General features: G+C 39.8%; 2 protein-coding genes across 4 annotated transcripts in view; one reads left to right on the top strand and one right to left on the bottom strand.

The window, feature by feature from the left end:
• Nucleotides 1-13,662, top strand: part of paics (phosphoribosylaminoimidazole carboxylase, phosphoribosylaminoimidazole succinocarboxamide synthetase) — a 277,223-nt gene that overhangs the window by 181,033 nt on the left and 82,528 nt on the right. The gene's annotated exons all lie outside the window — the stretch shown is intronic.
• Nucleotides 1-13,662, bottom strand: part of aasdh (aminoadipate-semialdehyde dehydrogenase) — a 32,073-nt gene that overhangs the window by 2,653 nt on the left and 15,758 nt on the right. The window contains exons 8-12 of one of the 3 annotated variants that reach the window (XR_013886493.1): nucleotides 9,657-9,876; nucleotides 6,868-6,977; nucleotides 4,006-4,867; nucleotides 1,733-1,871; nucleotides 357-482 (exon numbers count right to left, since the gene is read on the bottom strand). Coding sequence is in view for 2 of the 3 variants with exons in the window: in XM_080187183.1 (XP_080043309.1) it covers nucleotides 357-482; nucleotides 1,708-1,871; nucleotides 4,006-4,867; nucleotides 6,868-6,977; nucleotides 9,657-9,876 (1,482 nt within the window). In the remaining variant the exon portion in view is untranslated. Of the gene's footprint in view, nucleotides 1-356; nucleotides 483-1,707; nucleotides 1,872-4,005; nucleotides 4,868-6,867; nucleotides 6,978-9,656; nucleotides 9,877-13,662 lie in introns of those variants that run through there. The other 2 variants (XM_080187183.1, XM_080187196.1) reach the window with 2 other exon arrangements.

Below are 13,662 nucleotides of genomic sequence, written 5' to 3'. Positions count from 1 at the left end.
ATAATCACATTTACCTATTTCCATTTTTAAACATGCGAATATCTCTACTATTTCTTATCCTTTTTCAAAGATTGAAGGATAGTTATTTATCGAAGCAGAGCTTGACAGATTCTTTGTTTAGTGCTTTCCTTGGCAAGCACAAAATATTCAATATAAACACTATAAATTCAAATCATGGTTTATCCTGCCATATTGTGAATGACATGAATTATTTACAATGTCTAATACAACATAACATGCATTTATATACAATGTATTTCATAGAATTTGTACTATTTGACAAGTATTTAGAAAGTACACACAGGAGGTGCTGTTACGTAGCACACACTATTTTTTATTACTTATTAGCTACTTACTGGATTGACAGCCACTAAAGATCCTCCAAGGGTTGCTACATACAGTATTCGTGGTGATTTATTTAAGCAAGGAGTTGAGAACACAGCACCTCCTCCACAGTGCAATTTCCAGACACACATTTTACCCTATGCACAAAAAATAACAAGCAATTATGAAAGTAAATAATTTTGGTTATAATACTGGAAACTATTGGATTTTGCGACCTTAGGGTAATAATTATTTATTGGCTGTTGATGACTGATTACGTAAATCACAGAACACAGTAACAGTACAGTTTGAGACTCTTGATAAGGTTGTGCACCAGAATAATATCTCAGGCACACTGGATCATACTCAAATTTAGCAGACAAAAGTTCCTAAATCTCTCCGATCACAATCTGGTCTCAAGGTCACAGGAATTAAATTCATGCCTAATGCAACCTTGTTGCACAGGAAATTTCATCATTTAGTGGATGAATGTCACCCAAGAATAGACGTACTATATATTGTTACATCTATATACCATTTGGGGCAACGTGGTGGCACAGTGGTTAGCACTGCTGCCTCACTGGACCAGGGAACCAGGTTCAATTCCGGCCTCGGGTGACTATATGTGTGGAATCTGCACATGTGTCTGCGTGGGTTTCCTCTTATAATCCAAAGATTGATGGGTTGGGTTGATCGGCTGTTAAATTGCCCGTTAGTGTCGGGGAATTAGCAGGGTAAATACGTAGGGTTATGGGGTTAGGGCTTGAGTGGAATTGTTACCAGTGCAGGCTTGATGGGCTGAATGACCTCCTTCTACATTGAGGGATTCTATGATTTTATCATAACCCTCATCAAAATTTTGTTAACTTTCAGGCTCAATTACTCCAATGTTTTCCTGACTAGCCTCCCATCTTCCAACCTCCGTAAACTTCAATCTATCCGGATATCTGTTTGCCATATTCTGATTCACCCAAAGTCCCCTTCGCCTATCACCCCTTTGCTTGTGGTCTAGCTATGCCTCAAATTAAAAATTCATACTCTCGAGTTCAAATTCCTCCATGGACTCCAACACAACAAATCAAATTGTCTAAGCTGTGTGGTCACAAAGCAAGCCAAAGGTTCCTAAACACGCTGCAAACAAGTAAGTCCCTTTAAGTTGCCATTAAAAAAAATCACAATGATCCTCTGAATTGCATTGGGACTTTTTAAGCAGGTTAAAGGTGCTGTAAGTTGTGTAGAAAATAAATTTCAACTAATTTGTAACAGAATGAACTATGGAACATTCCTGGCTAAACAAAATTTTTAAAGTGTGTTTCCCAAAATAAGTTGTTCCAAAAAACAGATTTTAGAGTGCTTTTAAAGCAAAACAGCTGAAATTCTTACAAGAATATCCAAAGCGTAGACATACTGGTCATGTGATCCAACATAGACAAGCCCTAGGTCAGGATCCATAACGGGAGAACTTTTTATTGAATTCCCAGTCCAAAACATCCAATATGTTTCTCCATCATTCTCTCTTAGCACACAGATCGAACCATCGTAACAACCTGGATAATAAATCACACAATACAATCATCACTAAGACCTTAGGAAGTATTTATATAGGGAGGGCTGAAATTGAAGCAATTGCTGTGCTGTGACAATTTTCTGAAACCCTCTAGACTGTATTTTACATTAAAAATTTGCATTTCTTCAGCTTATTTAATCGAGTAATAATACATAGATACATAGACATACATAGAACAGTACAGCACAGTACAGGTCCTTCAGCCCTCAATGTTATGCTGAGCTTTGTCCAAAACCAAGATCAAGCTATCCCACTCCCTATCATTTTGGTGTGCTCCATGTGCCTATCCAATAACTGCTTGAAAGTTCCTGAGGAGTACGACTCCACCATCACAGCAGGCAGTCCATTCCACACTAAGATGCTTCACAGCAGAGTTGTTAACCAAAATTTAACACCAAGTGCTATATTTCCTGGACATTGAGGATGTAAAAGGGGCTATAGAAAAGCAATTTTATTTTTCTAGTGGGATAATTTGATTGTCTCCTAGGGTTGAATTAAATAGTATCAGTTCCAACAACATGCCCAGAAGCCAGGGACAACCCCATCACAGCACCCTGGGCCCTGGTTCAAGTCTACGCTCATCAGGCAATATCAGAGTTTCCATTCCTTTAAGGGTGAAGATCCTGTTTCCAAGAGACAGCTGCCAATCAGAGGTCCAGTAACTCAATCTCATGCTAACTGCTACATTGCACAAGTCAATCCTCCTGCCCATCACTGGCTACATAAAGGAATCATTAGCTACTTTCAAATTGATTTTGATTTTGACTAGCACTTGCTGAGTTGGTAGAAGCGTTTGGAGATTTTGTACTGCTGCTTGAAGTTGCCAATGTGTACTGGAAGTGAAGTGGTGTGTAATGAAGGTTGACAATTTTAGGGGTCTGTTCTGACAATGTGTTCCCAATCATGGGTGGGATGGTCTTAATGCCTCTTAAACTACAGCACAAAAAGGGAGAATGAGCTGAAGCAACAAAAAGGACGATAACATACTCAGAAAGGATGAATAGCCATAACCAGCCAGGGTCTTTGGGGATCAATCTGCCAATCACAGCCTCAGTGAGGAACAGTGCATGCAATATCTCTGATTCATCAAGATGATTCTGATTAAAATCTGCCACTTGCGGCAGGCAGACTTGCAGTCCCAAAGCTAGAAAGGACAGCATCACCAATGGCTGTGAGGGTGATCACTCTTCGTGTCTGGTATATTTTGCGGTTTGCCATCCACTGTTACATAAGGGAGGTCGCAATCTAATGTCTGAAAAGAGAGGGAAATACATTGTATTTTTCCCTTCCATAGTGAAGCCAGCGTGCAGTTTCACCAGGATCTTCAACTTTCCCCAGTGAATGCACACAGGTCACATTATGGGCACATAACACCACATGCCAATTCTAAGATGTACTGCAACTGTAAAGGCTTCCAATCCCTCACTGTCCAGCCCATACTAAGCACATCACTTTGCATCCTGGCAGCAGTCTTGATGGCTTTATTCTGCACCAGTCCACTGTACCAGCGGCATTTAAGGCAGGGTGGGGAATCGTTTCCTTATCAAGGGCTACTCAAACATAGACAAAATCTATCCACTCACAATCATGCTCAGCTATTCAACAGCATGTTTAGTGCACACTATAATCAAGGCAACGAACAGGCTAATAGCATCAAGCAAGTCATTGCTGCCTGCATCAGATGGAAACAGAGTGGGTTAATCACACATCATGATGCTCACACTCATTTTCAGATCATATTGAATTTCATGGCCATTTAGTATTCTGAGTATCCTAACAGGGAAGTAATAACTCAAATATGCCAATGTTAGTTTATCAGGTATATTAGAAAAGCATGCTGCTATTTGTTGTTTCTCCTGTTTGCAAAGATCAGAACTGAGGAGGAGCAACAGAAAGGAGATATACTGAAAATTCCTGCTGCAATATGCTGTGTAATCATTAACGAGTTTTCTCAACCTCTGCAAGGTGACATATATATCACTTGAGATTTAAGAATTCTGATTTGTAGGCATGCTAACTCAGCTTAGATACTATACCCTACAGTCAAATTCTTGCTCAATTTATACAGCCAGGTTATTACAATGTATCCTAAGCACAAAAATATGGTTTCATACCTACAATAATAAAGTTTCCACATCTGGACATGCATGCAGATGATTCAATCCGATCTCCAAGAATCCTCTCCCATTTTATCTTTCCAGAAAGGACATCAATTGCTTGCATCCTATGCGAGTGAGATCCAATGTACACAGTTTCATTTGAGTCATTATCCCCTGATACTACCACTAGAGGAGATGCATCAACACATTTTGCAGTGTCAGATTTCCACCTGATTTTCAATGATATTGTTCTGTAATTCGCAAGAAGATCTTCCGGCATGAGCTTTCCATCATTGCGTGGTGGTTTTATTACTTTAGTTACCAATGATTCCCAACTGCTGTTCTTAATTGGCATTTTCTCTTCATCTGCATTCACATTTTCATTCACACTGAAAGAATTGTTTTCTTTCTTTTCTTTTCCATTTGATTCATCATCTATTAACTCTTTTTCTTCTTGTATATCAGGACTATTTGCATAATTTTTGTAACTTACAGTAGTGTTTAGTTTTGTGATCTGACTCCCCCTACTTATAGTGGTAATGTTAGCAAATGTTGCTGTTGGTCGCCACTGTTCAATCAGTTCTGGTTGAGACTCTGTACTTACATCATTAATCCTTTGTCTCTTCATTTTTCTGTCATTTTTATCATCAGGCTCCTCCTCAACCTTGGCTTCACAGAATATGGAATTGTTAATATGATGGTAAATGTCCAGAAAAGAATTATTTAAAATAACTTCAGTAAGCCCAAATACTTTTTGGCCTAAAAATGTCTCAATTTCTTCTGCAAATTTCAAAGCTGTTAGGGAATCCCCTCCACTATACAGGAACATACAATTTTCAGAGGCATCCGGCATGTCTTCTGGAAGATTGAGTACAACCTGCAAATAAATACCTGCATCAAAAAACTATATGGGCAACCTGTTAAATCTACTTGGCTCATGCCAGAAAGCAAAAATTGGATTGATTAATTACATGTTATGACATGCATTGATTCAACTTATCAACATTAGAAATAATAGAGAAGATAAAGGTATATCATTTATAAAACAAATTGTTACTTGACTTGTGTTTTTTTAAACACATATATTTAGTTACCTATATCCCAAAATGATCAGTACAACTTATATTAAATTTAATATTAATAGAGTTTTAACATTTACAGATCACAAAATAAATATAAAATCACAGAAGAACAGAATGGTGAGAAAGGTTAGCCTGCCCATGTTGTCTTTCCTGATTCTTTAGTAGAGCAATGTAGATATTTCTAAAATAAATAATGATATGAATACTGCTGTTGCATATTTCCCTAATATTCATAAATTTCAAGAGTTGTAGCTAGAGAAACCTTCTGAAGGTTCAGATGATGAATCAATTGTATACATATCCAATAGATGTGCTGAATATTTTTAGTCTGGCCATAGATTAGTAACTATGTCTACTGTGAAATGGTTCTTTTATTTTCATAAAGCTAAGGCTAATTATATTTGTGATTCTGATTTTCCTAAAGATATGTTTAATTATAGACAGAACTCTTCTACCAAAAAGAGAAAGCATCACACATGCATATCTTTGGAGCTCTCAGATATAGATATTTGCTAAATGGTGTAAGTCATCTTCCTTTTGATGGTTCTATTAAATAAAAACAGTTTCAAGGATTAGTTTTCAACTGCTTGTTAAGATTGGTTCTTCATACAGCAACAGATCTTCTGTACTCTCTAAAGGCTTATTAAACTGAAGTAGAATTTACTGAATTGCTTTACAAGTGATTTGTAATATTCTTTCAACTGATCAATGAATGGTTATCAATGCACTTCTAATATACCTAACGGAGATTTGCAATATTATTTGAATATTTTCACTCACAATTTGTGACTTTATTTTAGTTTTACATTTTAGTGTGTCAAATACTTTACCACATTGCAATGCTGCTTTGTAGTTGCATATAGAGAACACCAGATGTCACTGCATTTAACCAGAGGGATGAGGATAGGCAGCTGCCAAATTCTTTAAATCATTTATTATCCTTAATTTGCTGATATACTGTTCAGATTAAGTGAAATTTAAAGACAAAAAATGTGGAATTTCTTTTATTTTTTTCACGAGATGTCGCTACCCAGGCCAGCAATTGCTCACCACTAATTGCCTTTGAGAAGGTGATGGTGAGTTGTCTTCTTGAACCTCCGCAATTATGTGCTGTAGACATACCTACAGTGCTGTTAGGCAGAACCTTCTGGGATTTTGACCCAGCAACAAGGAGGGAACAACAATATAGTTCCAAATCAGGATGGTGTGTGGCATGGAGGGAATATGGAGGTGATGGTGTTCCCATGTATTTGCTACCCATGTCATTCTATATGGTAGTGGTTATGGGTTTGAAATGTGCTCTCGAAGGAGATTTGGTGAATTGCTGCGATGCATCCTGCCACTGTGTTGGTAGTGGAGGGAGTGGATGTTGCAGGTGGTGGATTGGGAACAATCAACAGGCTTCTTTTTCCTTGAATGATGTTGAGCTTCTTCAGCATTGTTGGAACTACACACCAACAACTGTTAATTGTATACTGTGCATTATAATTTAAGACATAACCTGCATAATGCCGGAGAATTAATGTGTAGATGGACTCTTGCTGGCTAAGGATGTTAAGAGATATGGAGTAAAGGCAGCTTGGCGAGGTTAGGATACATATCAGCTATATGATCTAACTGCAAGGTGAAACAGGCTCACAGGGCTGAATGGCCTTCTTCTGCTCCTATAATAACAGATAATTAAAGAATCTGATGACTGCCAATCTTCTACTCTCTGGTGCAGCAGTTATTCATAATTAATTTATACATGAATAAAGAAATGACTCAGCCAATAATAAAAACATAAAAATCTTACCTTCCAAAGCCGATGAATACCCTCCCAAAGTTCTTTCTTCCCTGGCGTGCAGTTTGAATTCTTCATCCGTTCTTGATAGATCTGAATCAAAGTTGTTCGATCTATTTTGCCTAGTTATAACAGGTAATGCAAATATGTATGTACATATCTATATTTCAAATTACTCAATATCAATTTAATGGTCAAACCTAATGAGAAGTTCTAAAGAAGAACATTACTGTATTATGATAGTTGGTTTGCATTATTTTAAAATAATCTCATTTACACAAATTAGATATGAACGGAACTTCTAACATAATAAAACAATACTGATATATTTTTATGTAATACTACGATGGGGAACCAAGTGACATGATCACAAAAGATGGAAGCTATACACTAAATTTAGCAAAATAAAGAGTTTCATGTTCCCTTTAGTCATACAGAGGAAAAATGACACCTTAGTGCAATAAGTGAAGTATTACATTACAAAATTAGATTAGTTTTTGATTCAGCAAAGTGCAGGAAATTTGGAGAATGAAAGGGCTAAATCAGGTTCTGGATAAAATGGTTGGATTTTAGAGAGGCTTCAAACAGACATATTTACGAGTACAAAAATAACAATACTTTCCTTCTGCACTATATACTTAATTTCCCCTATATTGACAGGACCCCATTGGGGTCTCTTCCGGGGTAGATGGGACCTGTACAAGAAGGACGAGTTGCATCTAAACTGGAGGGGCACAAATATTTTGGCTGGTGTCACATGGAAGGATTTAAACTAGTTTGGCAAGGGGGTAAGGACCAAAGCAAAGGTGAATTAGCTGAAAGGGAACCAGAGAGTAAGACCAGTAAGACACAGAGAAACAGCAGGCAGGGTGGGATTGCTAATCAGAGAGGGTCTGGTGGACTGAAGTGCATTTGTTTCAATGTGAGAAGTGTAACAGGTAAGACAGATGAACTTAGAGCCTGAATTAGTATTAGAACTATGATGTTGTTGCCTTTGCAGAGACTTAGTTAACAGAAGGACAGGATTGGCAGCTTAACATTCCAGGATACAGATATTTCAGGCAGGATAGAGGGGACATAAAAGGGCTGGAGGAGTTGCACCACTGGTTAAGGAGACCATCACAAAGGACACCTCAGAGGGCTCTTACAGCAAGGCAATATGGGTAGAGCTCAGGAATAGGAAAGGTGTAGTCACAATGTTGGGGACTTACTATAGGCCACCCAACTGCAGCGGGAGATTGAGGAACAGCTATGTAGGCAGATTTTAGCAAGGTGCAAAAGTAACAGGGAAGAAACAGGGACTTGGAAGAAAACGTAACTGGATTGATTAGTAAGTTTGCGGACGACACAAAGGTTGGTGGATTTGAGGCTAGCGACGAGGGCCATCAGAGGGTACAGCAGGATATAGATCAGTTGGAGACTCGGGCGGAGAGATGGCAGATGGAGTTTAATCCGGACAACGTGAGGTAATGCATTTTGGAAGGTCTAATACAGGTAGGAAATATACAGAAAATGGCAGAACCCTTAAGAGTATTGATAGGCAAATAAATCTTGGTGTACAGGTACACAGGTCACTGAAAGTGGCAATGCAGGTAGAGAAGGTAGTCAAGAAGACATACAGCATGCTTGCCTTCATCAGGCTGGAATTGAGTTTAAAAATGTTGCAGCTTTATAGAACCTTAGTCAGGCCGCACTTGGAATACAGTGTTCAATTCTGGTCGCCACACTACCAGAAGGATGTGGAGGCTTTGAAGAGGGTACAGAAAAGACTTACCAGGATGTTGCATGGTATGGAGGGCATCAGCTATGAGAAGGGATTGGAGAAACTTAGTTTGTTCTCACTGGAACAACAGAGGTTGAGGGGAGACCTGATAGAAGTCTACAAGATTATGAGAAGCACGGACAGAGTGGATAGTCAGAAGCTTTTTCCCAGAATGGAAGAGTCAATTACTAGGGGGCATAGGTTTAAGGTGCAAAGGGCAAGGTTTAAATGAGATGTACAAGGCAGATGTACAAGAGAGTAGTGGGTGCTAGGAACTCGTTGCTGGGTGAGGTAGTGGAAGCAGTTACTGTAGTAATTTTTAAGGGGCATCTTGACAAATACATGAATAGGATGGGAATAGAGGGATATGGTCCCTGGAAGGATAGGAGGTTTAGTTAAGTCAGGCAGCACGGTCAGCGCTGGCTTGGAGGGCTGAAGGGCCTGTTCCTGTGCTGTAATTGTCTTTGTTCTTTGAATGAGCTGAGAAATCTGGGATTTCAGAAATATAATACCTTGAAAATGAAATTGCAAGTGCACATAAAGCCACAAAGAAAAGCCCCATCCTCTTAATATTTAGGATTTTAAATATGGGGCATAGAAGATAAAAGCAAAGAGGCTATGTTAAATATGAACAAGACTATGATAAATATGTGTAAAGCCTGTGTTGTGCGTACCATATAGCAACTCATTATGGAAAGACAATTGTGGTTGCTTCTTGTAAATGAGTAAATATTTGTAGCACATAAGTGTTAAAGGAGAGAATAAGCCAGAAGCATTAATTTTAAAGTGTTTGAGCAAAGTTATGATGACCAATTAGCTTCCTTTACATGTGCAAATTTTTGTGTGGTATTGTTAGTACACTTTGCATTTTCAGATCTGTTTTGCATGTTCTAAAGCGCTGTGTTCAATTTCATCAATCAAAAATATATTAGAATATATTACCAATGCAAACCAAAATTTCCGTCATGTTTAAGAAAATACAGTACACAAATACATCATATGGCTCAGAATGTTAAATTGCAATTTAGAATTTGTTTACCGTGAGTTGTAAATGGTAGTGAATCGATCTGGACAACATCATCTGGAATAGCATGGGAAGGGAGGTATTTTCCAAGTTCAAGAAGGGTGTCCCTGCGGAAATTGGTGGTAATTCCTTCACGAAGTTTAGCAATGCCCCTGGGCACTACAAAGAGAATTAGCTTATCTTGATCATATTTGGCCACTGCACAGGCTTCCACTTGCTTCAAACCTTCAGCTACCTAGAAATATTGGCAATTCAGTTTTCACAATAAGGAAATTCAATACATGTTTGATGAGTTCACAACAAAAACAATCTGAGTTTATTAAGGGCATAATATGTGATGATGTAATCAGAGCATTTTTGTTTTTCTTCATTTTGGCAATTAGTAATTTTGGCTCCTATAATTTTCATACTGCTCTTTAAAAAATCAAATCATTATAATCTTATTGAGACATTTTTAATTATCTTATATGCTTTTGTCCTAATAACAAAAACTGATTACAGCAGGGCAGAGGTTAGATGATTATAATATCAGGGTACTGAAGAAGACATCAGCAGAAAATACTCTGTCCAGACTATTAACAAATGTTAATACTTGCCATGAATTTCCTGGGTTCTAGCTTTTTAAGGCCTGTGAAGTATTCACCTGGCCATTTCCCTTCATTTTCTGTATATGTTAACAGGGTGCCTCCATTAAATGTGAATTACTGTAGGAAGCTTGTATTCAGTTATACTTATATCAATACTAGACCAAATCATCCAGTCTCTGGATCTTTGAAATCTAGACATACAAATGAAGATGCACTATTTAAGGACTAACATGCAGACATACATGTGAATTGCTTGGGAAGTTTAAACTTCCAATGGGCAATACCCCTGTATTCTGAACTCTCCGTATTGTCCCTAATTCTGTTATAGTATTCTGCATAGTTCCATGACACCTACCTGAATAGTTATACAGGAAAATTAGACAGATTATAATCTGGTCTAACATCTGGATAAGTACACAACCAATTTCCTGCAATGTACAGTTCTGGGAGAGTGCAGTAGAGGATTCCAAGAATGTTTTCAGGGATGAGACACTTTAATTATGAGGATAGACTGGAGAGATTGGGAGAGTTCTCGTTGGAGAGAAGGTGGTTAAGAAGAGATTTAATAGACATGTTCAATATCATGGGTGGCTGAAAGAGTAGATAGGGCTGTTTGCATTCATAAAAGGATCAAGAATGAGACAGCACAGATTTAAAGTGATTTGCAAATGAAACAAATGTGATGCAAGAAAGACATTTTCATACAATGATTTGGGTTGAGAATGCACTACCTGGAAGTGTGGAGGAGGCAGGTTTAATCAGGGCATTCATGAGGGCATTAGATGACTATTTGAATAGAAACAATGTGCATGGGTATAGGGAAAAGGCAGGGGAATGGCACTAAGTCATGATGCTCATTTGGTGAACCGGTGCAAACATAAGAACATAAGAAATAGGAGCAGGAGTAGGCCATCTAGCCCTTCGAGCCTGCCCCACCATTCAATAAGACCATGGCTGATCTGTCGTGGCTCAGTTCCACAATCCCGCCCTCTCCCCATAACCCTTAATCCCCTCTCTTATCAAAAACCCATCAACCCGCGTCTTAAAAATATTTAGCAAGGTAGCCTCCACCACTTCAACGGGCAGAGAATTCCAGAGATTCACCACCCTTTGAGTGAAGAAGTTCCTCCTCAACTCTGTTCTAAACTGCCCCCCCTTTATCTTGAGGCTGTGCCCCCTAGTCCTACTATCCTTTCTGAGCGGGAAGAGTCTCTCCACCTCTATCCTATCCATCCCATTCATCATCTTATACGTCTCAATGAGATCTCCCCTCATTCTTCTAAACACTAACGAGTACAAGCCTAATTTATTCAGCCTCTCCTCATAGCTCAACCCCCTCAACTCCAGCATCAGCCTAGTAAACCTCCTCTGCACTCCCTCCAAGGCCAAAATATCCTTGCGCAAGTACGGCGCCCAAAACTGCACACAGTACTCCAGCTGCGGCCTCACCAATGCCCTATACAGCCGCAGCAAGACCTCCCTACTTTTATATTCAATCCCCCTCGCTATGAAGGCCAGCATCCCATTCGCCTTCCTAACCACCTGCTGCACCTGCAAGCTGGGTTTTTGTGACTCATGCACAAGGACCCCGAGGTCCCTCTGCACCGTCGCCTGCTGCAGTTTTTCTCCACGTAAGTAATAATCCTTCCTACCATTATTCCTACCAAAGTGGACCACCTCCCACTTGCCAACATTAAATTCCATTTGCCATTTCCTGGCCCATTCGCCCAGCCTATCTAGATCCTTCTGCAGACTCTCCACACCCTCCGCACAATTTGCCGTTCCACCAATCTTGGTGTCATCAGCAAATTTCGACACTCTACACTTGGTTCCCTCCTCCAGATCATCTATATAAATGGTAAATAGCTGAGGCCCCAGCACCGACCCCTGGGGCACTCCACTAGTCACCATCCGCCAATCCGAATTGCACCCATTGACCCCCACTCTCTGCCTCCTATTTGACAACCAATCCTCTATCCATGCTAACACCCTACCCCCAACTCCATGTCCCCTGACCTTCTGCAATAACCTCTTGTGAGGTACCTTGTCAATCGCCTTCTGAAAATCCAGAAAGACCACATCCACCGGCTCTCCTCTATCCATCGCCCTAGACACATCCTCATAGAACTCCAGTAAATTTGTCAGACACGACTTCCCTTTAACGAAACCGTGCTGCGTCTGCTCTATCAAGCAATTCCCCTCAAGATGCCTCGCTATTTCCTCCTTGATGATGGATTCTAACATTTTACCTACAACAGACGTTAAACTAACCGGCCTTTAATTCCCCGCCTTTTGCCTGGCACCCTTCTTAAACAACGGCGTAACATTAGCCGTTTTCCAATCTTCCAGCACTTCCCCGGAATCCAGCGACGTCTGGAAAATAACCACCAAGGCATCCACTATCACCTCCGCCATTTCTTTCAGAACCCTCGGATGCATTCCATCCGGTCCTGGCACAATGAACAAATGGCCTCCTCCTGAGTATAACAATTCTGCGATACTGGTGATATTTCAGCCCTTTAATAGCTAGCTAGCTTCACTGGGCTGGCACTGTCCCTGGATTTCACCAACCTCCAATCTCTCCAACTACACAAAGCTGTAAAATCTCCTGGGACTTCTCCTCAGCCCACTCTTTCCAGCATGGAATCAGTGACCTGCTGCCACATTCTCAGCTAGAGTCTCTCCTGAGCCCTAACTGCATGGAGTGATCAAGCAACTCCTGAGACTTCTCATGTACTACAACCACACAGCACTAATAACAATATGCTGCCTGGAGCCTGTTAACAACAGCAACCTTTTGGTATGGCCTTCACTCCCACCACAGACCTCTCACTCCCCCAGTAAATGCAGATAAATTAAAACACTCAATTTTTCTTAAGCCCCACACATCTCCATGCCAATATAGCTTTCTAGAGCTCACTGGATGCCTTTAAATGAATGGTCTAACTCCCAAAAGAAAACAACTCTCTGGGCTGTATTTCCTTGCAATCAGTATAGACACCTCGTCTCCAATTCTCCTGCTAAGTAAACCTACCTGTTAATTTATAATCTTACCTTTCCAGGTTAACTCTTAAACCAACATGGTCTCAACATTTAAAGTATAATAGTCCTCGTGCTGCTTTAGTTGCATTTACAATTAAACTTTAATCTGAATTGTCTGTAAAGTATTACCATGAACCATGAACTCTAGTTATGTATAACAGCAGCTTCAACAACAGTGAAGATATCTGACACCATTCAGAACAAAGCAGAAAGCTTGACTGGTACCCCAATATACTACCTTTAACATTCACTCCCTCCACAATAAGCGTACAGTCGCTGCACTGTGTATCACTTATAAGACACAACGCAACAACTCATCAAGGTTCCTTCGAAAGGACCTCACAAACCTATAACCTCTAGTAGATCAAGGGCATCTGCATGAGAGCACCACC

This window comes from Carcharhinus amblyrhynchos, chromosome 1, assembly GCF_965287045.1.
Source record: "Carcharhinus amblyrhynchos chromosome 1, sCarAmb.v2.hapA, whole genome shotgun sequence".
Taxonomy (NCBI): Eukaryota; Metazoa; Chordata; class Chondrichthyes; order Carcharhiniformes; family Carcharhinidae; genus Carcharhinus; species Carcharhinus amblyrhynchos.
Note: the sequence above shows the minus strand (reverse complement) of the source record. Positions and strands in the feature narration are given on the sequence as shown.